Here is a 27470-nt window from a genome sequence, read left to right as displayed (position 1 = left end):
AATAGTCAAAAACATTATGCATGCAATATGGATGCTCTATGCAAAAGAGCACAAACCAAGCAAAAGAGAAATTTCTATCCCACAGCATCTATCTTCTCCAGCCATCTAGAGCTATTTTTAAGAAACAGTTATATAACTAAGTAGAACAATTTTTAGATTAATGGGCTCTATTTTCACCCCCCCAGATAAGAGGATAAAGCAATATTCCAGAACAGCAGTCACGCAAACATGCAACTTGATTTCGTTGAAATAAAAGTATGAGTGAGAACCTATACTGCCACAGGGAATTTCTTTTGTGGTTGGTTGTCTCATTTTTCACAAGTCTAGATCTTAACTTGCATTTGCCCTTTTATGAAGGTCATCTACAGCTTCCAATTCCATTTTCCAACAACAAGCACTTAACAGTGAAGACATGAAGAAATCAAATATCCCCCCAGGACCTTCTTTAAAAGTAATGGCTAAAGGGGAAAAATACTCTGGATGTCACAATGTATCTGTTCTCCTTCCTTTCTGTATCTGCAAGATACCAATACCCACGCCACAAATACCATCTACTTCAACAGCCTCCAGATACCCCCCTCTCGCTGGCATTATTTTTTCATCCCCAGCTAGGAATGACTCAAAAAAACGAGTAACTTAACCCATCAGAACAGAAATCCATCCCTGCCCTCCAGAGGGAGATAATTTGAGGTATTTTTGTTCTCTGTAAGAGAACACTCAGTACCAGGTACCTACCCCTTCCTATACCAAGACAAATGCAAGTTGTGCTTTCTCAGTCTCCACAGGAAACTTATTTGTTTTATCCCAACTCTCTAACCTACCTCTGTTGCCATCTCCTACAACAGGATTCCCTGATTAGCTAGGCTGACACCTTTCAGCAGCAAAACTACCTCACCTAAGACATGAAGGGCAAAGGACGTGCATGTGAAGACTCACACAAGGAGAGTTAAGAGATGCCCTCTAACACAAGGGACCAGAGCAAAACCTGAGGGCTCCCAGAGAGCACGGTCATTTCAGAGACCGTGGTTGACCAAGGTGTGTATCAATACCTCACATTTTCTTCATAACTACAGGTAGAAACAGAGCTCTCAATTCAATGTCAAGTAACTTTAGAAGGTTAAATCCCACTTTCAAGGAGACTGGAGTTTCTGGCTGTGTTTTTGAGATAATTATCAACTAATGACAGTTTAATCCCTGCTCCTACTAAGACTGTCTTTATATTGAAATAAATCATTAAAAATTAATTTAATACTAAAATATTTAGATTCAACTGGTACCTGTTCTGCACACCACAGAGCAGTGGATCTCTTGGTTCACAGCCCACCAGGAATAGCTCTAACAGAACCCTCCAGTTTTACGCCAGGCTATGCAAGTGGGGAAGACAGAACATGCCTTCATTTTTTCTCCTGGTCTCACACTTCAACCTCATTTCTTCCACTGGTCTCCCCCAGCTGAGCCTTGCACATAGTAGTCATCCTCCTCACTTACTTCTGTATTCTCACTTTGGGACCCCCAGCCTGAATCCATAATCATAGAACAGAATCATTTAAGTTGGAAAAGACCTTCAAGATCATTGAGTCCAACCATTAACCTGGCACTACCAAGTCCCACACTAAAACCATGGCCTCAAGCACCACATCTGCATGTTATCTTTTGAAAACATCCAGGGGTTGGTGACTCAAACACTTCCCTGGGCAGTCTGTTCCAATATTTGACAGCCCTTTAACTGGTAACTCTTCCAAGTATCACACAGACTTCTGTACAATTAGAACACATGTACGTTACCCAGATGGAAAAAGAAATCCTTTTACAGGCAGCAGCAGGTGCTGTGGGCAGCCACAGCAGCGCGGCTGCCATGGGCCCAGCGAGGCAGGAGGATACTGCTTGATGGCTTTCACTGCTTCACAGCAAGACTGTCCCTGTCTGACTCCTTCCTCCTGCTGCAGACCAAGGTCAGGCCAGGTCGCCAAGCGCAGCCAGCCTGCCGTGCTGCAGCACCGCCACTGCTGCGCACCTCTTGGAAGCACTTAATGGGCGACAAGCAATTTACTTAATACACTTTGGGAAGGCCTATATCAAGCAGTAATCCCTTCCAAGGGCCAGAAATCATCCCCAGCAATCCCAAAAATTCAACTGTTGCCTCAAGAATAACTTAGCTCACTGGGACGAAGTCTCTCCCCTTCAGATGCTGCTCCCCAAATGGTAAGAGATGGTAATATGTTAACAGTAGCTAATATTCAACGGGAGTAGGTCTGTTGCAGACCTAGCAGCCTACATAATTACTTAACAAGATTTGGGAAAACCCACAATATTTAAATACAATATTGGAAAAAAAAAGAAAAAAAAACAAATGTTAGTAAAACCCCATGAAGTAAATACAGAAAGAAGTAAAATACAATGTTGCCGAAGTAGCTTTAGCACTCTATTTTCTAACATTCATATTCTTAGCTTTGCTACTCTACCCTTTATTTACCATACAATAATCTCACCTTCCCTTAAAGTTTCTTGGACACATAGAGGGCTTTGATAACAAATTAACAGCCTACTCCACATGTAGGTCACCATCTGGAACCCAGCTCAGGTCACAGAGGATTAACTTTAAATTGGATTTTAGCACAGCTCTATATCCTACAGAAGAAGTCACTTTTTATACTCGAAAAATTAAGCGCCATTATCCACACTTTCCAAATGAAGAACAGGAGACAAACTCTTACAACAACTAGTCTAATGTCACTTAGTAAACTTTACCTGCTTCCTCCCACTGCTCTTACACTGAGCAGTACTGGCTACCCTGGTTACCTTTTTAAATTTCACAAATTCAAGAAAAACTATGTAGTAATAAACTTAGGGGAAAGGAGGGTAAGACCCACGTGGAATCCTCAGCATTTTCCTATAGCAACGTTCCTACTACTAACAGAAACATTTCTGAAAGCAACAGCAGCAACAAAAAGATATGGAAGAGTTACTGGACTCCATCCCACGAAATTCATTACAATATAATAAACAGATGTGGAAAGCCCTTTGCTTTTGTGCACCATCTGGCTTTCACCATTTTGACTCCAACTTTTAACATTATATTTTTCAGGCGCACCTGTGGAGCCATGATACTATTAATAACATAGAGTTGTTCCAATTCTAATACACAATTTACCTACAACGTAAAACAAAGGAGAGGCATTCACAGTTCTGTACTGCCCATAAACAAGTCTTCTTCCAGGACCCCCAACCTTCACACACTCTGAGGACTTAATTGCAGAGGTTTTTTGGAGGACAGTTAATAGTTTGAGCAAATGTGAAATATTACACAGGTAAAATTAGGAGTGTTAATTCTGAGGGTGCATTTAGAACCAAATCTCACACTCCTTGGAGGATTTCTGTATTGTAAAAAACAAGCCTCCACTCCAGAAGGGAATATTACTTCCTTATATGTCCACCATCAAAGAAGCTGTGAAGGACAGTTTTAAAGGCTGGAGGAAAAAAACCCAAACTTCATGCACACATTAATTCTTAGGAGTGTTTTTTTCACCTGCTAGCAGTTTGTCTGTAACATAATGACAGTTACACACTACTAAAATGAACCTGTATGTCACTTTTAGAAGTATCTTGAAAATTAAAGGTCATTTGTGCCCTTTGACAAGACTGGCTGAAAGATCTGATTTTAACTATAACCAATGCTTAAATAAACAGACTGAATGAGGAGAGAAATGCATAATGACCAGTAGAGTCTTTTATCCCAGCTTTCCTAACAAAAATATTTAGCTTCGTAAATAATTTCTAAAATAAATTTTTTAAAAATTAACAGCAGTTTAGAGTTTCCCCATTCTTTCACTGGCAATCCATTTCTAAAGTTGTTTTTTTTTCCCCCACTTCCTATGCCAGAGAAAAGATAGAGTTTAGTGCCCTGACATTACAAGTCTAGAAAATTTTATGATTAGCACACTAATTAAATGAAAGCAATAAATCTAACTAAATCATAAAAGCAAGAAAATGCAAGTAATTAATTATGAAAAATGCTTTAACAGAATGTTTCTCATCCTGAAAGACCAGAAGTTCCTTTGCCAAATTGTATATACGTCAGGCACCATTTGGTCCACTGAATTCATCCTCCCTGGAATGAAACACACTCGCTACGAATTATATCAGCAGTCACAGATTAAAAGACTTGATCTACTGCAGATAACAGAACCCTAAGCCAACTCCGACTTGCATATGTGAGATGATTTCTGTAGTCATTTAAGATACAACATGCTAAAGTATTCAAAACAAAAAGAAGGCACTACACACACACAGAGAAAAATAAGTCCTTCCTAGGTGCAGTTTTGGGATTTCATCACCATAATTCTAGAAATCAATCTGGCATCTCAATTCCCAACTGTAAGATTTACCTAGCACCTGAATGGGATGCTGGTTCATTGCCAACACACCTCCCTGAATAGCCACAGAATCTCCAGCACTATTGCACACAGCCCATCATGCTTACACAAAGCATAACACATGACATAAAAACTGTGGTTATTTTAAGTGCTACTACCTGCATTGCCACCTGGTTTTAGACTTTATTTCAACAGAAGAGTGGTTCACTGTTTATAGACAACAAGCTTGAACACAAACAATCTGAAGTACATTTTCCTTCAGAGGGTTTATGGATCATTTCTCCCTGCTCCCCAGGAAAATTGGAAGACAGAGTAGTATGTCCTTTTTGTTTTCTGATGTGCACAGTTAAAAGTACAGAGCAAGCGGTGGGAGAGCAGAAAATGTTTCAGTTGCTGCCTTTGATAATGGAAAGAATTTAGTGTTTATAAATTTATTTCCAGTTGTTGGCTCACACATTTGGGTATTTATAGTGATTATCACTATGGCATCCAAGCACATTAGCAGTGCTCTGATCCCCACAAAAAAAACAAAACAAAATTGTTTCTTCTCCACTCTCCAGCCTATTAAGAAACACCTCAGTTAAGGTATTACTAGGACAGCACATTCCAGAAATTAAAAACAGAACTCTTTTCAAAAGGTAGACTCAATTTCAGATCTTATTTTTTGATTGGAACAAACATGGACCAAACAAAGTCTGTCATAAAAGTTGGTGCGGTAAACTTGAGACCTGATCTCTGGCTCTGGAATAAAGTCAGTTCCATAACAACTAGCTCAGAAAGTCAGAATTGCATACTTACAGAAAGCATTTAAATTTAAAAAAAAAAAAAAAAAAATCTGTCTAATTATGTTAATAGCTGAAGTCATCTTCCACCCCAGAGAAACACAAGACAGCAATTTTGTGCAATGCGGTATCCACAGTGTTCTTCGGGGTTACCCAATAGCACCAGTAAATCCCTAACATAGCAAACTGTAATGGCATTCAGCCCACATCCTAGCTACCAGGATGAAATCTGAAACTCTGCAAAGGGTAGCAATTTTAGAAGCTACACACAGATCTTCACATCCCCACTCAAGTGGTGCAAGGTTATTGATGTGCTTCAGCTTCAGAAAAGAGGTCAACACAAATGATTTTTTGATAATCAAAACTACCATGCTTCACCTTGCACAGAATATTTTTATAACCACACACTGCTAAATTCCCTTTTGCATCTTGGGCTAACACTTACAGGCAAGTTAGACATGATTACAATATTGAAAAAATGAAGCAGTGGAAACAACTGTATCAATAACAATTATAAACACTGAATGCAAGAACAGCTTCTTAACAGAAGAATCATAATATCTCTATTTATCCTATCTTTTGTAATGCACTTTATTTTTAGATTTTAATTTATATTCTCAGTTATTAAGGCCAAAAACACTAATGATGTTGGAAAAACAAGCATGGTAACTGTTGTGTGTGTACATATATATATATAGAGAGGGAGAGAGAGAGATCCACATAGAAACTCTTGTATAATGCATATGAATAAATCTGTTTATATAAGCATATGTAATAAAATAAACTGATTTAACCAGCCTTACAAATCAGCAAGCTTCAGAAGAAAAGGAAAAAAAAAAGAATCCATACTTCTCCAAGTCTGGTATCAGACTTCTGAAACACAGAACTCCACCATGTATATCCTGCTCCATCAAGTCCCACACTTACTTCTCAACAGCTGGAATAACACCCACCCATGTAAGCACCAATCTAATTAACATTCTTTAACTTTTACAGTAAATTAAGGGTATACTATTCTCATGGGAGTACAGTACTCCCAGAACCATTTAAACATGAACTTCTGGCAGTAAGTCACATGTATTATTAATTCTACTAGACTATGCTACCTGCCAGAACTAACTAAAGTAAATATTCATATATAGCCATAATATTCCTACCTACTTTCAAATTCCCATTTCATTCCAAAACTTTAGAAGTATATAATTAATAGACTCTGAATTTTTCACATTCCTCACCTCCTTCCAAAAGAATCCATTACAATTTCCATTACGGATTAAATAAATGCTAATTTCCATTAAAAAATTAAATTCTACTCATGGGTAAACACAAACCTTCAATTTTTGTTATGCACTCATCATGTCTACACATATACCACATCCTTGTATTCCACAAGAGTCTGGTTACATCACTTACTGATATCAGTCTTAACATGTACAAAAACAATACAACTATCCCAGATCTCATTTCACAAAGGAAAGCAAGGAAAAAAATCATCAGGAACAGAAGGAAGAAAATACTACTGCACTATCTCATAAAGATATTCTAAGAGCTGAAATACTACCAGTATAAATCATTGACTGTTCCTTCTCTTATTTATATAACATACTGCTCTTTTTAAGTGAAGACCCAAGGGCTACAAGAATTGAGCCATTTGGAACAGCAGAAATTACAGACTCTAAAACAGGAAATTTGGCCAGAATTACCTTTTTTTGGGGGGGGGGGGAGGGGGGGGGACGGACGACAGGGACTGACACTGAAATAATAGAAAAGCAACAAACTGGAGCAGTTGTGTATGTAAAACTAACCCATTTGGACCTCCTGTACTGAAGTCCTCTGTCACACTCTCTTCAGTGTCAACTAGTAAGATCATGTGAATACCTGATCAAGGTGAGAAAGATTTCATGTAAAGGCCTGAATGTGGAAAGCATATCTATCCTGTGGGCTGCTTGAAGTCAAATTTGTTTTCCCCCCTCTTCTCCCTGAACTTCACTAGGAGAGAGAAGATGGAGGAGTAACGAGACCTGTAAAAGGAATACTGAACCAGGGGACATTGACATCAACTGAAAGGAGTGAGAAAGTAACGTAAGATCCCATTCAGACCATGTGTTCCAGGGAGAGCATGCTTCCAGTTTTACAGAAGCCATGAATCACTTCACTCAGAGCGTTTCAGAAGCTGTATTTGACAACAGACATCCAAGCAACAGCCACAAAAAATTGAGCTATTTTCACAGAATCAGAGAACGGCTTGGGTTTAAAGGGCCTCAAAGATGATCTTGTTCCAACCCCTCTGAAGTGTGTTTTCTTCACATGGGATTTTTTTTGATCATGAGCATTTTTTCTCCTAGTCTTAATAGGGCAAAATAGTAAAAAGCAAAAATTCTGCACATCTTATTTGAATTCTCAACAGTCTCTAAAATTTTTTCAACAAGACTTCTTTTGGGTATTAAGATTTCTCTAACACATGAGGAGAACCACAACCCCATTATGGATGCCCTAGCGAATCCAATTCCCTTTCCATGCACTCTGAACATATTTTTAGTTTCATTTTCTAGCTGAGCTAATTAGAATTAAAACCTTGCCATCACTCTCAACAGCAAAGTATGACTGCATGCAGACGGCTGATGCAATGAGAAAGAAAGGGGAACTTTTAACCATATCACTCCTCTAAAGAAAAGCTTACTCCAGGAATACCTCTCACCCAGTTAAAAAGTGTTTGTTTCTTTAGAATTTATGTAAGATAGAACAATAAACTATAATCCTGTCCCAAATCTCTAGGTGCTCCTACAGAATAAAACTTACAAACAGGAAAACTGAAAATCTCTTGCCACTTCATACAATAAATGCCATTGTTTACATCAACCAAGAAAGACTGTTCTATTTTTGAAAATACAAAATATTTTTAGCCTTTGACACAGATAGACTAATCCCTAATGGAAAAAGGTTGTGCCACTAAGAGTTTATCATAATTATACAACTTAAGAAAAATGCACATAATACAGTCTTCTGATTCACAGACTGACATCAAGACTAAACTCATCCTGTATGCTTAAGAATAGCAGCCCAAACACAGGGACACACTCAATGCAAGATGTTTAAACTCTGTTTTATAGCCTTCAGACTTGCCAAAACCTACAGCAGATAATATGAAGTAGTACACAGATTTGGCCAGAAAAAACCCCCGAAACAGTAACAACCCACTCCCACTCCACCATGTCCCCCTCCTTCCCCCCAAAAATACTAAATATCAGATAGTTAAATTTATTTGCCACACTGTTCCTGGTAGTAGCAGACAAAATAAGGGCCAGCAACAGAAAAACTACAGCTTGGTAGGTTCAGGCTGGACATCAGAGAAAAATCCTTCACAAGGACATCTTATAACACTAGAACAGGTTATTCAAAGAGGTTGAGGTACCTGGGAAGGTTTTCAAGAATCAGCAAGAAAAAGTCAGGGCTGACCTGGTCTCGTGTCAGTGATGATCCTGTCTGAGCATAGGGCTGGAAACAGAGACCTCCTGCAGTCTTTTCCAAACCACATTGCTATAATTCAGTAGCATGAAAATACCCAGCACAAATTCTTTCTCAAGGAGGCTAAAATTCTTACTAATTTTGCGTTAAAAACATCTGAACTAAACCATTTGTTTCCATCTTCCCATGAGCTAGGCAGTGCCATTTAAATTACCAAGTATGAGTTGAGTTGCAAGGAGCCAACCTACCACCAGGTAGAATTTGACACTAGCATTCAGGACCAGGTGTGTCATTTATTTAAGAGATGACTGCCATGTCACACCTGTATTATTATCTGGCAAGATGAAAGCAAGTTTTTTTCCACTTCCATCCCTTTTTCAGGGCCATACTGCCAAAGGCAGTATACTGTGATCTCAAAATGGGAATGTAATTTCTTCTGGGACACTAAGCTCATTGGGAAAAAAACCCAGGAACCTCTGAAATCTATTCAATTTGTTAGCAACATCCTAATATAAACTTTCTGTTCAATGCTGTAAGAGTTAAAAAAAAATAATCCGGTCATATTGAGGAACAAGGCACAAACTGTAATGTAAGAACAGTCAACAAGGAGGGAGATACTAATTTATGTTTATGTCATTCAGAAATGTAATTAATTCCTTGCAAACGTATTTCATTGTTACCACTTTTTCTATTACAAGGATTAAGCACCAGGAAGAACAGCAGCACAGAGAACAGGGAAGAGAAGTGTGTGCAATTCCTGAACATCACAGGAATTCTGGAAACTAGCTAGGAAGAAACTGATGTAAAATTAGAAAAGTTACTCCTGTATATTTTCTGGTTTTCATTGTTATTACAAAAAACTTAGAAAAAGCTGCAAAGAGGACTGATGTCAGAGACATTTTTTGCATTAGAGGTAATAGAACACTGCATTTTTTCCTGCCAATCATCTTTCTGCCTTTAAGGACAGACTTCATTTTATTCCTACATAGACACCTATATTGCCTTCTGGTTTTTTTCTGATCTTACTACTTAATAGACATTTTAAAAACAATATACACATACACAGAAAATACTGTTTAGATGTACACAAACAACATTTCCTACTTAGGATGCTTCAGAAGTGTTTTTCTGCAGAAAAAGCTTGAGTATCCACTACAGAGCTATTCGTTGCATAAGTTGTATTTACTTATATAAGCCGAATTAGGCATAAACTTTTTTAACCTATTGTACAGGATAACTATACTAGAAGAACATGCTCCAGGGGCAAAGAAGTGACCTCTCTGTAGCTCACAACACTTCTACAATGCTGACTTTCACAACTGCTGCTGACACAAATGCAGTCATTGTCATAGCAAAATCTTAGCTTTCAGCCCTCTAAGAGGAAGGAAACAAAAACCCCAAGAGATTTCTTTTACCACGTTTCACATTGGGAAAAACACACACCAGTTTTCCTTCTAAATTTGATAGGGTAAGAAGCATTTAAGATGGTAAAAAGAAAAAAAAAAAAGCACAGTTATAAAAATAATATTTGCTTTTAAAAAAAACCAATCACACTTCTCCAAGGAATTTAACATATCAAAAGCAACAAACTTGCACATATTCTGCCTGAAAAAAAACAGGCCAGCTATTAACAACTACCACTCAAGTGAGGTTACTGCAAACAAATACCCCATGAGCACATAGGCAAGCATTTTTGAGCCTTTACCCCCCTGCCCCTCCATTACCAGTCCCCACTATTCAAACTGTTTCATTCTACCCCAAACTTGGGCTAACTAATCAGACTTGTATTTTGCTGCGTATTTCTCACTTCCTCTTACAGATACCTAATTCCCCTAACATGAAGAAAGCCAGAGATGAAGGAAGTGAGATGGAGTAACCATGCTTCATGCACAAGTGGTGTCTGCACATTGTTCTTCCTCACTGCTGCTTTTATACTGCCAAAACTGATGTAAAAACTCCATGTGACTTATCACAGAAGCTCACAGAAACACAAGCAAAGCCCTGAAAAAGGTTCTCTGTAACAGTGAGCTTTTATGTTCTACTTCAAAGGGTACTTTTACAGAAATTACTTATCATCAGTACACTGAAATCATGGCTAAAATAAAGGATGACATTAAATACATTAACTGGACTTTACACTAAAACAAAGTTTAATCTGTGCATACATTATAGTAGAAACAGGTCTGCTGAGTAATGACTAATAGCAAAGTATAAGCCTTCCAGAAATGGGCAGTCTTGTAAGACTGTTAAAAAACCAGAGATTTACAAACTTTTCTAGGGGGGATAAAAGCAGTCTTCTCTGCCAAGCCCCAGGCTAGAACTCCAGGCAGTAGCAACAAGTTTTTTCTGGCTACAAGGAACTTGCAGCCTACATCCCAAATGCCTACAGTCTGTCACTAAGTGCACTATTCTGTCCATAGCGGAAAGGATTAAAAATGAGTCCTGTGATTTCTTCAGATAAGGCTGCAAAGGCTACTTGAATATGTACATTAAGTACTGACTAGCTACAGAATGTTTCTGGTGTTCACAGAAAAAATCTAAGGCTACAACTGTTCCTCTCCATTGCTCTTCTGAAACTGATCTCACTCCTGCTCCCCTTGAGCTACAGAGCTGCTGAATGCAGGCCAGAGAGTTTTCTTTGACATTATAGTAGCAAGGAAAAGTGAAAAGTCCTCCCTGAAATCCTACAATAAAGAATGCATATTGATTGGCATGCCCAGGTCTCATTACATTAACCTAAATTCTCATCAGAATATCTACCACCAAAAATACAGATAACAGGACATTAAAAAAAAACTACCTGATATTTCACCTAAGCATGATGCAAATGACATGGAAAAAGAGGCAGAAATTGTAGAGTGGCCGGGAGAGAGGTAATTTCCTTCACAGCAGCCCCTATGGAGCTGTGTTTTGGTAACATAGCACTGTCTCAGCTTTTGCTGAGAAGCACTTACACAGCACCACGGCCTCTGCCACCCCAGTGAGGGGTGCACAAGAGGTTGGGAGAGGACACAGCTGGGACAGCTGACCTGAAATACCGAAGAGATTCCATACTATGTAATGTCATGCTCAGCAATGAAACTGAGGGGCAGGTTTTTTCCAAAGTATTTGTTGCTCAGAGACTAGCTGGGCATCAGTCTCCTGATGGTACTTTTACATCACAACGTTCATTTGCTTTTTTTTTTCATTAATAAACTGTCTTTATCTCAACCCTGAAGTTTGGGGGTTTTTTTCTTGTTTTTTGCTCTTCTGATCCTCTCCCCCATCCCACCATCCTATACATTCTGGTACAACTCAATGACATAGCTCCAAAATATGTATGACAGAAATAACTTTTTGCACAGTAACCAAGTGAATGCCACTAAATTCTAAGTAAGCAGAACTTATTTTCACTGAGTTATTTCCAATTAGAACAACAAACGTAATTTTTCTGAAAAACAACTACTGATGTTAGCTGAAGGCAAAACGCACCAAGTTCACTGTGCAGAACACTCCCACTAGCCAAAGGAAAATTCTGCTGGCATTTTTTATGTGAGGAAAACTGAGCATACTGTGAGGGCTTGTTCCTATGGAGAAACTATCACAAAAGAAGGCAAAGCATGAAGTTAAAGCAGCAGCTGTTTCTCTCTGCAGAACATTCATATATGAAACTAGTAAGTGCCTTTAGTTTAGTTCAAGCCAGCTTCAAATTCAGAGTACCCAAGTTCACATGGAGTATGTCACTGTCACTTGAAGCAATTTTTCCATCTTATTTTAGTGGAAAATTATTAGTATAATTCTTTCCTAATCGTTAAATCCTGGGAATAGTCTACTAGAATCTGAAATAGCCCTTTCTTATTTTTTTTAAATCCTAAAACCCCCCCAAAAATAAACAGCCAAACTCTAAGCATTAATATTTATATTCCCATCACCTATACAGACACTTCATTCTAGCAAGCAATGGTAATATCACTTACAAGGACTAGAGTCTAACACAGGCTTAAGTGAAGTGCACATTTCTGATTGTCAGGGTAGATAATATCCAAGGAACACAATAACTCTGACTCACAGAGGGCTGGACACCGCTTCATAACATGAGACTTGGCAAGCACAGAGGACGGAAACAAGGAAAAATGCCTCAAAGATAATTATTTTCTACCCTCCAAATAATCAAGTTACTTCACCAAATATATGCCAATACTCGCCAGGATCCAAGGGCATAGAGATTAACCTCAACTCAATTAAGACCAAGAACTTCTCTGAACATAAATCATCTTCCAAAATCACAGAACACAGCAGACAGTGACCACTGCCAGCAATCAAGATCTAGGATCCTTGTGCTATTGCACTTTTGTGATACCCAAACTGACAGCACAATCTACATGTTTGACCTACACATTGTGAGTTCCATTATCTCTAGCAGCAGAAGAAAACCCCCCTCAAGATACTTCATAATTAGATTTTGCCTCCTGAAATTCTGTTCAGCCTTTCACTGTATTGAATAAGTTATATTTATTAACTTTTCTGTTTCTCCTTAATGAAAAAAAAAAAAAAAAGGGGCGTTAGAATACCATGCTTAGGACCTGCTGGAAGAAAGAGTGCTTAGAACAGCAAAACCGAGTAACTTTGATGCTGGCTTTACCATGTTCCCAATTCAGTTCAATTCAACTGAAGTAATCAGGGTTTTTTAATCCCTTAAAAAGAAAATACATTCCCTTAAAAATTGTAGGCAAGAGACTACTCTGGGTCTCATAGCATTAAAACAAGTTTCTATTCTATCAGCTAAGTGTTCCAGAGAAGTTGTAGGAGGATTGTTAAAAAAGGGAGTTTATTAAAGTAAACTAGCAGAACATCAACTCCTAAAAAAGTAACTCTGATTCTCTGCATCCAATCTCGCTCTTCCAGGAAAGCAACATTCTATGAATTTTCACACCATTAATTTGCTACAAGAAATGTTAAATCATGAACTGCATGTCACAATAAGGGAGAAAGATCTGCTTTATAAGGCACTTTCTGCTGCACAACAAGTTTATCTGATGAAAGAAACTGTTTTGGTCTGCAAGAATCATGGGCCCTGTATCTTACCACATCAGTATCTAGTTCTTGTCCCTCCTGTCCAAAAGGCAAAACTCAGAATATGCTCAATGGAAAGAGCTCTTCTGGCATCTACCGACCATTTAATTTCTGCCAAGTCCCTAATTCTGTAATTAGGTAACCCAAATAAAAACAGTCTCAAAAACACTGAAAATATACACTTCATATTTCTTCTGTAAGTGGCACTGAAAGAGCAGTTATACAGCGGTATCACAATGGTAATTACAAATGAAGCCCAAAAGCTCATGTGAATCCAGAACAACTTACTGACAGGAAACAAATAAAAACCCCAAATACATTAACTGTAGTTTAAACAGAGATAAAATGCCTTTTAATCTTTAAGAGCACTCTGAATCAAGTGTCAGATCTACCCAAACTAACATCCCCGCATTTAGGGTTTATAAATTTCTCTCCTCAGCTCCCACAGTGCACATCAACATCGTGCAATTTCAACAGTGGAACTCCACTGCTTATTTCATTTCCTCATTTTCCTGCCTTTGCACAACATAATATACAACCAATTGTACACATCTTAACATAAAAGGTTACTTTCTCCTGTCTTTGCCAAAACCCATCTCCCCTCCAAATCACGCAGGTTTGAGTCAAACACTGGAGGTACTTGTCACTATTCTTTAAACCCTGCATTTTCAAAAAGAATGAATGCTCCTGAAATTAGTACAAGTAGGAAGATGAATTTGAAAGAACATTTAAGATAGGATGAAGAAATTCCAGTAAAAATATATTTTAAGTGCACCTGAGGTCCATTTCCTGCATAAGTGTATTTACTAGCAACTACGTATCTGTACAAACAAACTCAGGTGCAATCTTCAGAATTAAAGGAGATGTTAATGGTAATTCTTAAATTAAGTTTTTAATTTTTTGTGGGCATAATAGAAAGGAAATAGCAAGGCCACAATTCATTCTCTGAGCATTGTTAAGAAGTGTTAGAATCTGCCAATTTGTGAAAAAAATTCCCCTCTGAAAAATCCCCAGGAGCTTCTTCCCAAGCACCACATCGAGAGCAGATGGCCAGCATCAAGTCTGCAATTACCAGTCTGGCCTGACAGTCCCACAGATGACAGTGATACTCTTTTCTTTTTGTGGAAGTGTCAAGGGGTCAGCTTGATAGATGCAGACAACTTGGTATCACAGGCAATGACCCCTTCCAGTAAAAATATACACATACAATCAATTTCCAAGCCAGTCATACAATTACTCATTAATTTTCATTTCACCATTAGGTTTCCCTCCTTTTTTCTTTAACACTGTCTTTTCTGCCACTTAAAAGTTTTTCAAACAAGGTGGCAGGAAATGCATAACATTGAGGATACAGTAGAACTGGCCATTGTCAAGCACTGCCAAAGACAAACGTCATGAACTATCTGTTGTTGCAACCTTTCCCATCTGTATTTTCCTCTCCCTCAGCCACAGTCTCCCCCTACCCAGCCCTGAACAGATTATTCTCTTGCCTACAGAGGTGAACAGAACATCTGATGAGGAGCTGCCATTTCATTTCCTCTCCTTCATCCCAGGCCTCAAATGGGGAAGCCCTCAAAAGGGGGGAGGGGAGAGCATGGTTTTAAGCTGCGTCTTAAAATACTATTGTGCAGCATTTGGCTGAGAGCGATTAAATCTATATATAAATACACACCATGAGAGTGCTTTATCCCCCCTATATTCCTTGGGGAAAAGGAAAAAAAAAGCTTCTGCATTAATACCCATTTACTATTTCAGTTTTACACCCAAGAATTTGAGTATCTGAGCAAAACCTTGATTTCGCCAAAGCCAACAACTTTAGAAAGGTTTAGAAATGAAAGGAAGCAGAAAGCAACTTATGAGTTCCTTTCCAACTGACAGATGCAACAGAAAGAGGGTGGAAAGGATTTTCTCATGTGCAAAAGAGGCCTGACAGACTTAACTGAGGCATTTGGACCTTTTCTCAGGAACACTCAGTCCTCCACGGAGACTTCTTACACTGATTCAGCATTCCTTACTTCATTTCTACTAATTCTTCCTGTTCTTCCTCATTCCAGCTACCCCCTTTGAAAAATTTCAGGCATAGAAAGATGCTGGAGAAAAGTATATCACAGTCCTGTCATTCATTACCTGTCTTGAAAATCTTACTGGAAAGTAAGTCAATGCAAGAAGGAAACCTCAAGTCTTACTACAGCCCTGCTCTCTCTCATTCAGGCTTAATTCCAGTGACACATTGCATAAGGAGGGTGCCAATGTTACAGAGACACTGCCACCTTAGAGGCTGTAACCCTCCCTGATAAGATCACCTTTGAGTAATCATGATTTAATCCAAACTAAGCTCTGACAATCTTTAGGTACTGTTGATTCTTCTCAAAGATCGTTGACTATGCCTCAAATGCCGTGCAATAAAATGGAAATTCCTTCCCACCAGAAATGGACATACGACACAACGCGCCCCATTTTCCTCACGGCATGATGAGCAAACTTTCTTTGCTAACCGACACTATGTGACACACACAATGAATACCAGAAAGCATTGTCCTTTTATCAGCTCCCTCAAAAGTTTCTGCTTTTTCCCCTCTTGTTTATCAAGTGCTGTAGTACAGGACATTACTCTTCTATATAATCTGGCAGTTCTTGTAACTGCAATTACCAAAACATGTAACACAAGTACCGCCTTTGTGGTAGAGATGCAAGTTAATGCACACAACTCATGTAGAACTAAATCAATCAACCCTCACCAAAACAATTACTTGGCTCGAACAAGGGAAAAACTGCAAGCACTCAACAGCTTTGCAAAAGTACAGTTAGCTTGCGAAAAACACCTTTAAAACGTTTTGGATTGTTTCTCTCTCAGAAACATCCAAAACTTAGCAGTATCAACTCACCTTCCAGACTGTCAGAACAGGAGGTACCAATCCCAGTGTCCCCGCTGTCAGAAGCTATGCTGTGTCTTCTCACAGGATTGTTTTGACTGCTTGATGAAATCGCTGAGGACTGCCACAGGGATTCAGTACCGGGTAACCATCCCACTGAGGAATAATCCGAGCCTATGAAAAAAAAAAAGCCAGAAGTCTGTCAATACAAATGTCAGCAACAAAATACCTGTCAAGATGAAAACTGAATCCTGTATTTCATAGATCAAACTTGAGCCAGACTGTGTCTGTGTCTGTGTCTTGGAGGGGTTTTTTTTGTTAATTAATCATTTTTCTAGATGAAAGCTTCCCCAAAATTCCAACATATGTATTTTTACTATTTAGAAACACGATCCTTAAACTATTTTGTACTCTGTGACAAAACACTTATCACAAGATTCCCATCCTAGAACTGATTCTCAATTCACAGCAGAATTTTGCATTGCAAGCCTTCAAATACAAAGAAATGAATTAATGTTAGGACAGAAACCAGTTGAAGACTTGGCCACTGAGATACAATCACTTTGTATTGTGAATAAACCACTGACCTAGGTGATAAAGCCAGCAATGGAATCATCAACACTGATATCTAAAGTAATTCCTTATGTAGCTGCACATAAGCCACCTTTGTGAGATGTGTATCCATCTAGTGCTTTGTTTCATTTTGGTTATTTTTTAATTTAAATAATCGTTAAAATATCACATTTGAAAACACAATTCAGAGCAGCAACTAGTTCATCTGTTCAAGGAGTTTTTAAAGTAGGCCACATACTCTCACAGTCAACCTCAAGGGAAAATTTATCACAGAGTACAATCCCAGAAGACCATTACAATTTCCAACAGCCAATATCTAAATCGGAGCATTGTTCAAAGGCAGAGTACTGATCACCACATTCATACTCTGAACCAGCAGAGGCACATAAAGAACCTCGGAAAAAAGCACGGCTGCTCTTCATTATATATAATCACATACATACACCCCCTCTAGCAGTTAGCTTTGTATAGCACTTTCAGCAGGAAATGACTCATGAAGAAGTATCAGCTCACATATAATGTCTCTTATGCTATGTGCCATTATTTTTAGATCATTTAAACACTTAGAGCAGTGTCCATCCAAAGCTGTAACAGCAATTTACCTCTGCAATGATATCTGCTATTTCCAGCTGTACTTGTTTTCCAGTAAATTAAATAGTTCAGAAAATGATGTAAAAATTAATATACGAGGGTGTATATATATAATCCTGCCCCCATACATATGAATACATACATGCTCCCCATATAGCAGCCAAATCACTAGACCTACTAGCCAGAGTGGTAACAGCTGCTTGCCAAGCCACTTGAAAATTGAGGAACACAGTAAATACTTACAGAGTAAATTCCTTACTGCATGCACTATTTAACTGCAACATGACATCTGAAACAGTCTACTTTTTTGTAGGTTGGTCCTTGAAGGCCTTAAATATGCCTGTCCATCTCATTTTCCTCAACTTCATTCTCCATTGAGGTTACTGCCTCTTCTTCCCTTTAGCACATTTGCCTACCTTTTCTCCTAGTGATTCAGAATCACCCAATTCTCCTTCCCCTTCATTCCACTTCAGCCATACCTTGTGCAATGTATTTCCTTCTCTTCCTTAAACTTAGTTCTTCCTCTCCAAAAGTCTCTTAACTATTCCAGTATCTTTCAAGTCCAAGGGTGAGGGGGAAGACCAGAGGAGCCAGACATGAACACGTGTGTCCATGGCTCATCAGTCACACCCCGTTAAAGAGGTCCCAGACAAGATTCTAAGGGAATACCACTCCAGGTGTCATCCTTCATGCCACTCTCTCTGTGTCATCAGCTAATGTACTGAAGTGTGACAGTTTTGCACACAGCTAGTGGGAAACTGGGACATTTCTTCTTCTCCTACCATCCAGCACATTTTTCACTAATACTCGGGCTGCTTTGGGAACAATAGTTTTACCATCCCTCCCTCTGACACAGGGCTACTTTCCACAAGAATTCCACTTCATTCTTCTCAGGTAGCATCTAGCTATTCCAGCAAGAATAAAACTGACTTACTGAAGGCCAAGCTAATTAAATCAGAGACAGTTCTGATTCAGGAGACATTTAAAATACATTTATAGAAGAGAAATTTAGATTGATTTACCCTTTATGATGCCATTTTCCACTATACAACTCTCTGGTAACATTTCAGCTTTTATGGCATCACACAGGTGTTAAAAGAAATGCAGCTGATAATTTAATATGCAGTAGTGGTAGCATTAACACAGCATTAAGTGTCAAACCCCTCAGATCTCTTGGTCAGACAAATGCTCAGCATGTGAACCTACAACCATCCATATGCAAACCCCCAAAAGGGAGAGATACTTTTCACTCTGGTGGAACTTTGAGGAACAAGAGCTAAAAATACCACAGAACGAGAGTAACTTAAGAAAGGACTTCCAGAAGTCACCTTCTCTAACCTTCAACTGAAAGCAAGGTAATTAGATCAGACTACTCAGGGCCCCATCCAGCTGAGTCTTGAACACCTCCAAGGACACTGATTCCACAACCTCTCTGGTTCTTCCAGCATTTTACCACCTTCCATTCAAAAAAAATTTTCCAAACATCTCAAGAGTCTCTCATGTTCCAAACATAGTGTTGCAATATATCCCAAAATATGCAACAACCCAGTGCAACTAGACTCAGTTAACAAACAGGGTTAACATACTAGATGGGGCAGACAGTCATTCCCACTAGGATCTCTGTAGGTACTGCAAGTAGAGAAAATAACAGGCACCACAAAACACCTGCTATAACGTATTCTCAGTTTTACACCTACACACAGACAGCCTGTGGACACACCAAGCCCTGGGTGTGGTGCTGAAGCACAGGTCCAGGAGGACATGCTGGCACATCACAGAATGAATGCTTTCTTTGCACTCAAGGGCAGTTCAGCATCTCTGAGTCAACTCATGAAGCCTGATCCTTGAGCTGGTAGGCCTGAAGAGGTAAGTGCTGGTACACATCCATAGCTACACACAGATCAGCATGAGGCCAGCAAGACTTTCCAAGCTTTGGCTCAGCACAGGCCAGACAGAGCCCATCTGGCTTTCCAGGGAAATACACAAGTCTACCTGCACTGTGCTCTGAGCTCCAGAAGGGTCTCTTCACTCAGGCACTCCCCTCTCACTTCCCCTGGGATGCACAGCTGGCTGCAAACAGCAGCAGGAGTACACCCACAGCGCCGTCACCAGGATCATGCCTTTTCCTTACAGCCATCCTGTACACAGAGGCATGCACATGGGCTGAGGTGGGGTGGAACAGCCATTTTTTCACTGGATTTCTACTGTTGAGGAGAAGCCTCTGCATTTAAAAGCAGTATGTCCCAAGAAAGACACTTGGTTTAGATTTTTAGTAGGTAATTTTTAGTAGGTAAATAGTATGTGGGTTTCAACCTATTTTAGACATGTCAACAGATCATGGTTGCACGTGATCACTTCAAGAAATACTTTCTCTTTGGCCCCCCTGATATTAAACATACTCCTTTTCTTCTTCTAAAAAGGATAGCTAATGACATAACCCAGGAATCTACAGTCTTTAATGTTCCATGGGATATCCACATCTTGCAGGCCTAATGGAGATTCTATTTCATAGAAGGCCATTACAAATATACAAGTGTTTGCATGAGAAGGTGAGTTCAATCAGCTTTGAAAAGCTGTATCATAAACAACCAAATACAAGCACCAAGATAGTAGAAACAAACCCAACAATTAAGCCTCAACACTAAGTAACCCATAAAATAGAACCTTATAGAGCTCATTAGTCCAAGACATTGTTTAAAAATTAACATATTACTTTCATTATTTGAAACTCACCTTCTAAGCCAAGTCCTGAGGAATCCCCAATCACTATGCACCCTGTTCTACGCTCCCCATCTCCTTTTTGGGCAGCTCTCTGCAAATGCATCATCTTTTAGCAAACAGCCTACATTAAAAGAACGAAGTGTAAAAGGGGAAGATACACAGGAATCCCCAAACCACTCAGCCAGCACATCTGCCTCACCCTGCTGCTCTAATCTCAAACCTGCCAATCAGCAGCCAGTGTCCCTCTGCCCAAAATACAGAGTGGGGTAAAAAAAGCAAGCAAAAATTTCTAATCAGTATTTGTGCTGCTGAATTGTATATTAGCATCTGTCTATGATCATTCTTTTCTGGGTTAGAAAAATCTACCTTTCACAGGATTCACTAGAAGAGAAAAATGTAGTGTCATCCTACCGGGCTGCAATTTCCACCAACAAACATGACAAAATACATGTAAGATCACAAAAAAATCTTAAAAGAAGCCTTCTTTATACAAACAGTTAAATGCCTTCTTAAATTTGGTCAGTTAAAAATACCAACACAGTCCTCTGTTTCCAGCCTAGGCATTTAAAACAGATCTCTTTACAACTAAGTATATAAAGTGCAGGAAGTAGATTGTTTATTAAAAGGAAACAGTTGTTGAAATTTTACTCCACAAAAACATGAATCTTTTTCTGTGTGTTACAGAATGCTGTCATCTATTGCTGTCTGAAAGGCTCCCAGTTAATTCTGGATTGTTACCACTCCTAATTTCAGTGGCATGCACAGATCCCCTATGATATACATACACAAAATAATAACATCACTGTCTTTACATTTGGTTCCTAAAATACCTCTAACATGCTTGAATGTAAAGATTATTATTTTAAGTGACAGCTATGATACTGTTACTTTACCTAGACACTGAATGGAAAGTAACAGCAAAAGACTTAACTGGGTTTCACACCAGATACATACGAAATTAAGAATACTGATTTTTCTGTTCCACACTGTGACTGAAATGGATTGTGACCAGAAGTGAATCACCCATCACAGCCAGTGCAAATTTATACAGTCAAAGGATTCTGAAGAAGATCTCACTACAGCACTATCAAACCTAACTATGCAAAGCTCATTCTAGTCACCATGGATGTGACCAGGCTGTACAATCGTATTTCACGCCAGGATGGCACTGAAGTCTGCCTGAAGCCCTTTCAAGGGAAGAGAGTCAGCATTCAGCCCAAAGACACTGCCAAAGTTAATTAGTTTACCCTCACCATCTGTACCTTTACCCAAAACCCTGATAATTATGCTGAAAGATCCCATGACAGTATTTTGAAAGAAGTCAACCCACCTTCAAGCCAGTTCTCCCAACATCCACTCATATAAACGCCTGACATTGCTGAACTTACTCCGGTTGCATCTTCTACACACACCTCCCTTCTCACTAAGTTCCTCAAAGTGCCATAGCCTCTCTTTGGCTCTCCCTCCTGTCCCATAGGGCTGCATAACCACACATTTTTCAGAAGGAAAAGTCTACAAAGAAACCCACAAATGGTCTCTCAGTGACCCATTTGCTGTATTGTAGGAAAAAACTTACTTCAGTTGGAAAATGTTTGTTTACTCATCATACCTGCAAGATCCTTACTGCCACAAGATTAAAGAAAATCTCACTCTAGGGTCTGCCTCACGCACAACAACTCTTCATGGATAATATTCTATTTTTTTTTAACTGCTGAAAGACAACATAGTGAGAAAAGTCAATGGAGGCAGGGGAACCCAAAATGCTAAAAAGCCTTTCCAAAAGTAGACACAAGAGCAGATATCATACTTTAACACATTTATATAGGGCTTTAAAAAAAGCTGAGAGTCAGCAACAGAATGGTGCGACAGCAGCCTCCCTCAGTCTAAGGTGAAGCGAATGATAAGGTGCAGTCATTCAATCTGATATCCTGACACAATAAAAAGATCCTGGCATGTAAGTGTTCCTTCCAGACACAGGCAAAAAAAAACTTACTTCAACAAATAACTACTTCATAAATTCTTTTGAAAATAATGTTTAAAAAATGGCATCCCAACCCTAACCTGTTAGACACATACTTCCCAGGTGCACTTCATCTCCATGCTCCTTCTGCAAAGCAAATTGCAACCTTTATTAATACAAATGTCCAAAACAAGCTCCAGGTCTACCATGCACCTTTTCTCTTCCAAGGTGAGCAGAACACTGGAAAGAGAGGTTTCCAATGCATTCAGGGAAGGTGGCCAGATGACAGTTTCAGGATCCTTTTTTTTACAAACACTCTGGAGGTGGTGGAAACTCACAGCTCTACCAGTTGGCCATGAACTAAAATACCAGAAGGTTCTAGTTCCTCCTCTCACACAAATGCGGCTGAGAGTAGGTGGATGATGCCGTTTAATCAAAGCGCAATAAGAAGCAAAGTGGGATGAAATGACAGCCTGAACTATTAAATTTTTACATTTCAATTTCTCAAAAGTACTTTACAGTGTCAGATAGCTAAAGTATGATTCATCCTAAGGACTCATATCCTTTATTAGTGTGCTTTCTTGAGAGAGCCGGCAAGCTATTTAACTACATTCTCATAGTCTTCCAGTTAGAAACTGATTAGAACAATTCTAAGCATGAAGAAAGATAAAAATGTACAGATATAGAGTGAAGCAGGGGAAGAAAAATAGGAATGCGAGAGTTTAAACAGAAGAATATTGAGAGACACCTTTTTACTGACATTTTTACTTGTAGAGGCTGATAACGCTGCTTGTTACACAAAGGCTAATGCCTGTCCTCTGTATTATTAATGTGCAAAAGAATTCACTTACTAGAGAGAGAGAAAAACAGAGAATAGTAGAGGAAAGAAACCAGAAGAAAGAAACCTAAAGAAAATACTCAAAATACAATCCTCAAAGTACACATAGACCTGACTGGCAGTATCACTTACAAAAAAAGACTATGGTCATATTTTAAGGAATATAAACTTGTGCTTCAGTTTCTTGAGAGCTAAATTTCACATAGATTGTCACCAAACCTCCAGCTTCTTTTGCTTTTCAAATTCCTTAATAAAGGTTAAACAGTTTTGGTTTTTCTCCCCAACATAAGTGGCTAAATGCACAATCTCTTATCATAGATAATTACAACTATAAAACATTTGTCTTCTATAGAAAACAGTATTTCAAAGTGAACCTTCACAAAGTCTGATTTTTATGACTTTACAAATGTGTACAGGACTGTGCAACAACAAGGTATCGTGTGCAGGAAAGTATGCAATTTAGAAGAAACAATGGCAACTAAAAGTAATAAATAAGACAATTTGATGGATAAGCTTCTGAGAACCTTGCCATGGCAGTTTAAAGACACAATCAGGTAGCTCACTCTTTATAACCCCCCACCAGGGTCTACAGAAAGTAAGAGGTGAACAGCTCTGTCTTTCCATCAAGGAGTCCAGCTGGCCAGCTTATGCCCCTGGCTAAAATGGGTCTGAGCTGGGAATGCTGTTTGACATCAGAGCTAATTGGATCTACTGGTCAGCTGCTATGCAAATGATGCTCCCCCTGCCCAGACACACACTCGTCCTGCTTTGCCAGCACAAGCCCTGCCACTCCAGAGCCTACAGAAAGTGGTTCAGGAACAAACTATCCTCGCTTATGGAAAAGGTTATCTGCTAATTTGACCTTCTAAGCTTGCTCAGCAAGGGGTCAGACAAGAAGCAGTGCCAAGGAGGGAGTGGGAACGTACAGGTCTGATGCCTAGCAGCAACCAAGCTTTATCCTACTGCCAAATTGCACATTAAGGCAGATTCTAAACTGGAGCGAGATAGGCATAAATCTCTGGCTGCCTTCACTGAGGAGGACAAAATCTGTTCAGCTAACAGAGAGTTGTGTTCAACTGTTAACTAAAAAGGTGGCAAAATCCTTCAATTGACACAAGAATGTAATATTGGGCTCTGCCTTCCTGATTTCTACTCTAGAAAGTATGTAAACCAAACTCAAATTCATAGCACACTTTAAAATTCAAAGAGACAACATTTAGCTGTAGTTATTTAGCATCAAACCAATGATTAAATTCCAAACCATACCAGGAAAGAAAGAGGTTTGCTTTTATTTCATCACTGACAGGAGCAAGACCAAAAACTCAGTCCAATTGTTGATGGCACTCCTGTGAGTTTTTTGCTTCCAGATAGAACATTTGCATAAAACAGAACTTCAAAATACAAACTGCAGATGTTTCTTATTTCATGTTTGGCACACAGACTACAACTATTACCTCATGCCTGCTATGCTGGTTTGCCTCTTTGTTTTTAGACTCAATGCACTATTCACCCCATGGAAACACAAAACAATATTCCTAGTTTCCATTTACTTCCATATAGCAACTGCAAGAGAAGGCTACCTGTTAAACTTGGAAAGTTTGTCAACTGCAGTATGAAGAGAGGAAAGTCTAAGAAAATAAACACGTTAAGTTATGCTCAAAGTTAATATAAACTTTGAACAGCAAGCCCTCAGGACATGCAGCCAGTTCCTACGGTCTGTTAAAAAAGCTGTGTGTTTGTAGTTGATCAGCTGAATCCTCCTGTCAAAAAAAACCTGATGATCACAGGTCATCATCTGTTTCACCCCTTCTTACATCTTAGCTTTATTGGTATTCAAAAGCAGCTACATTTTTCTCCAAGCTGTTTGTCATTCTAACACTCTTCTTACAGAATTACCTTTGTCCTCTCTCTCTCTGTTTAAAGGCTTAATTCAATCTCCTCTGTGCGTAGGGAAAAGTGAAGTAATCCTAACTGCTGAAATGAGTCAAAAATACTAAATGGTTTTAAGTAGCTCCCACACTTTGCAAAGTGGAACAAGTAAGAGTCTAGCAGTCTTACTTTAAAAAAGTGCATCATCATTTTTCTCTTCTTTGTAGTCTAATATCAGTTCTAAAGATATACTTGACACTAAAATAAATGGAGAAAAGAGACTCCCCCAAAATAAAATTTTACTGAAATATTTTGCCCAAGTATGAAAAATGAAGGAAAAAATCCTAGCACTGTTAAAGAGGTCTAATGTGCATTATAAGCACAACAGCACCTACTTTAATGTCCAAGTATCAGAAAACTGAGCCTCCAGGCTACAGTTTTAGTGCATGCTAACAGAAGTATGCACTAAGTAACAGAACTATGCAAGGGAGCTCCCATATTGTTACAATTTCAGTGGAAAGGATGAAATTCTGTCTTCATGTAAGACATCAGGAGATCTTCCTTACAAACCTCCAGTGCCCATGTCACAGAGCACAACTTTTCCCCACACTTAGCTCTACAGTTTCCTCTCACGCCTATTCAATATAAGGAAGGACAATACCCTGGAAATTGAAAAGCAGTAGTTAAAAAAAAAAAAAATCCTTCACACAATACACCATCAACTCTACTCAGGATACTTTCACTCAAAACCAGCACTTCTTGTGTTTCTGTCTTCACAGCTACAACCAAATTTGATGTAAAGCTTTGCATTACAGTAATTCTACCAACCACACAAAAGCCTTTGTTCAATCAGTTTGGTATTTCAGATGATGAAGAGAACAGAAAGAAGTTAAGACTGCAATGGTTAGCTTTGGTTTTGCTAAGTAGCAAAAATGATAAATTTCAAGCAATGGTATTTCAATGTCTTTTGTGCTTTTAGTTAGGCCACTATACTTCGTACTTTGTTTTCCTATTACCTGCAGAACCATCAGGCCTTTGGTCAGTGTTAGCCACTGAACTTTTATACAAAGCACTAATTCTCAACTATAAGAATGACTCCAAAGGCATTAAGAATTGCCAAAAAGTATAAATAGCTTCACTGAAGAGTAGGCATTTGGGAGAGAAGACACCATCTTATAAGAAAGACAGACCTGAAAAAAAAAAGTTAATTTGTTTCGAAACATTCAAAAAAAAGTTGCAGCTTTCCACACCATCTGGAAACTATGCTACAAAAGGAGTAAAACAAACATTAAAAACATAAGGATACCTTATAAGGAATCTCAGATCTGACTCCAGGATCATTCAAGAATGTTTCTTGTCTGAATACCACACCACTGGTCTCTAACGTATCAGGAAGCTGAAAGTTTGAAAAGCATCTTTTCCTTTTTTACTTGTATTTGCTAAGTCTACTTCAGTTATTTTAACAAATGAAGAGGCAGTTACGACTTTTATTTGACACTACTTGCACTGGCCCTTCCTCAGCAAGACTGAGAGAGTCTCCTACCACCTTTTCAGTCATTATCCATTATTCTGGACTTGCTTAAACCTGTCAGTCCACTAACTGGTGGAAGTTACACTGTCCAATGCAATTAATGTCACTTTTTCCTGATCCTCACTTAACCTTCCTTGGCCTTCCTTGTAAGTCTGGGGATTACCTATATACTTCCTGATGGCATCTGCAGCAGCAAACCAAGACTGTGCTGGGAGATTTTTCCACTGTCCACCAGCTGATTGAAGAGCTAGTCTATTCGACTCTAAATATCCCACACCTTCCAGACATCAGGATAGATACTTCCTGCAGTGGAATGGACAGATTCCTGTCAGTTGCCTGACACCAGGGTCAGACAACTGTAAACACCCCCTTCAGTATTTAACTTCAGTATTTTCCTGGTCCAACTTCCGCAATTAGTTTGCCATAAGGTTGAACAAGTGCTGGAGTAGGCACATTGGATGCACTAAGGATATATGAGTGGAGGTACACAGAAAGGTGGGAGCAATTACCCACTAGATTATCTTAGCTGCAAAATGAAATCATGCCCTGCAATACACCTGCATGCAAGCCCTCAGCCAAAATGAGGAGTTTACCTGCCACATTCCCCCACATTTCAGAGACTATCACACCTTTAAAGAAAAAAGAATAAAAAATTCTCCCAACTCAACCTTCCTTTCTTTTGTGTTACTGACTCCTTTTAGAGATGGGCCTTTTGAATCTCAAAAAACAGCAGAGATCCCTGGGGAATGAGGAACAGAAAGATGCAGTGTCATTTACGGCACGGCCAGCTGCAGAGAAATAGGTCACTTGAGCGTGGCTGTGCAATCAATAGGATGTTCGCA

The 27470-nt window shown here is 39.0% G+C and overlaps 1 protein-coding gene across 2 annotated transcripts in view; it reads right to left on the bottom strand.

The window, feature by feature from the left end:
- Positions 1–27470, bottom strand: part of CEP85L (centrosomal protein 85 like) — a 177923-nt gene that overhangs the window by 74756 nt on the left and 75697 nt on the right. For both annotated transcript variants that reach the window (XM_069010908.1, XM_069010907.1), the window contains one exon: positions 16558–16719. In XM_069010908.1, coding sequence (XP_068867009.1) covers positions 16558–16719 — 162 coding nt within the window. The remainder of the gene's footprint in view (positions 1–16557; positions 16720–27470) is intronic.

The sequence above is a fragment of the Aphelocoma coerulescens genome, chromosome 3 (genome assembly GCF_041296385.1).
Source record: "Aphelocoma coerulescens isolate FSJ_1873_10779 chromosome 3, UR_Acoe_1.0, whole genome shotgun sequence".
NCBI lineage: Eukaryota > Metazoa > Chordata > Aves > Passeriformes > Corvidae > Aphelocoma > Aphelocoma coerulescens.
Note: the sequence above shows the minus strand (reverse complement) of the source record. Positions and strands in the feature narration are given on the sequence as shown.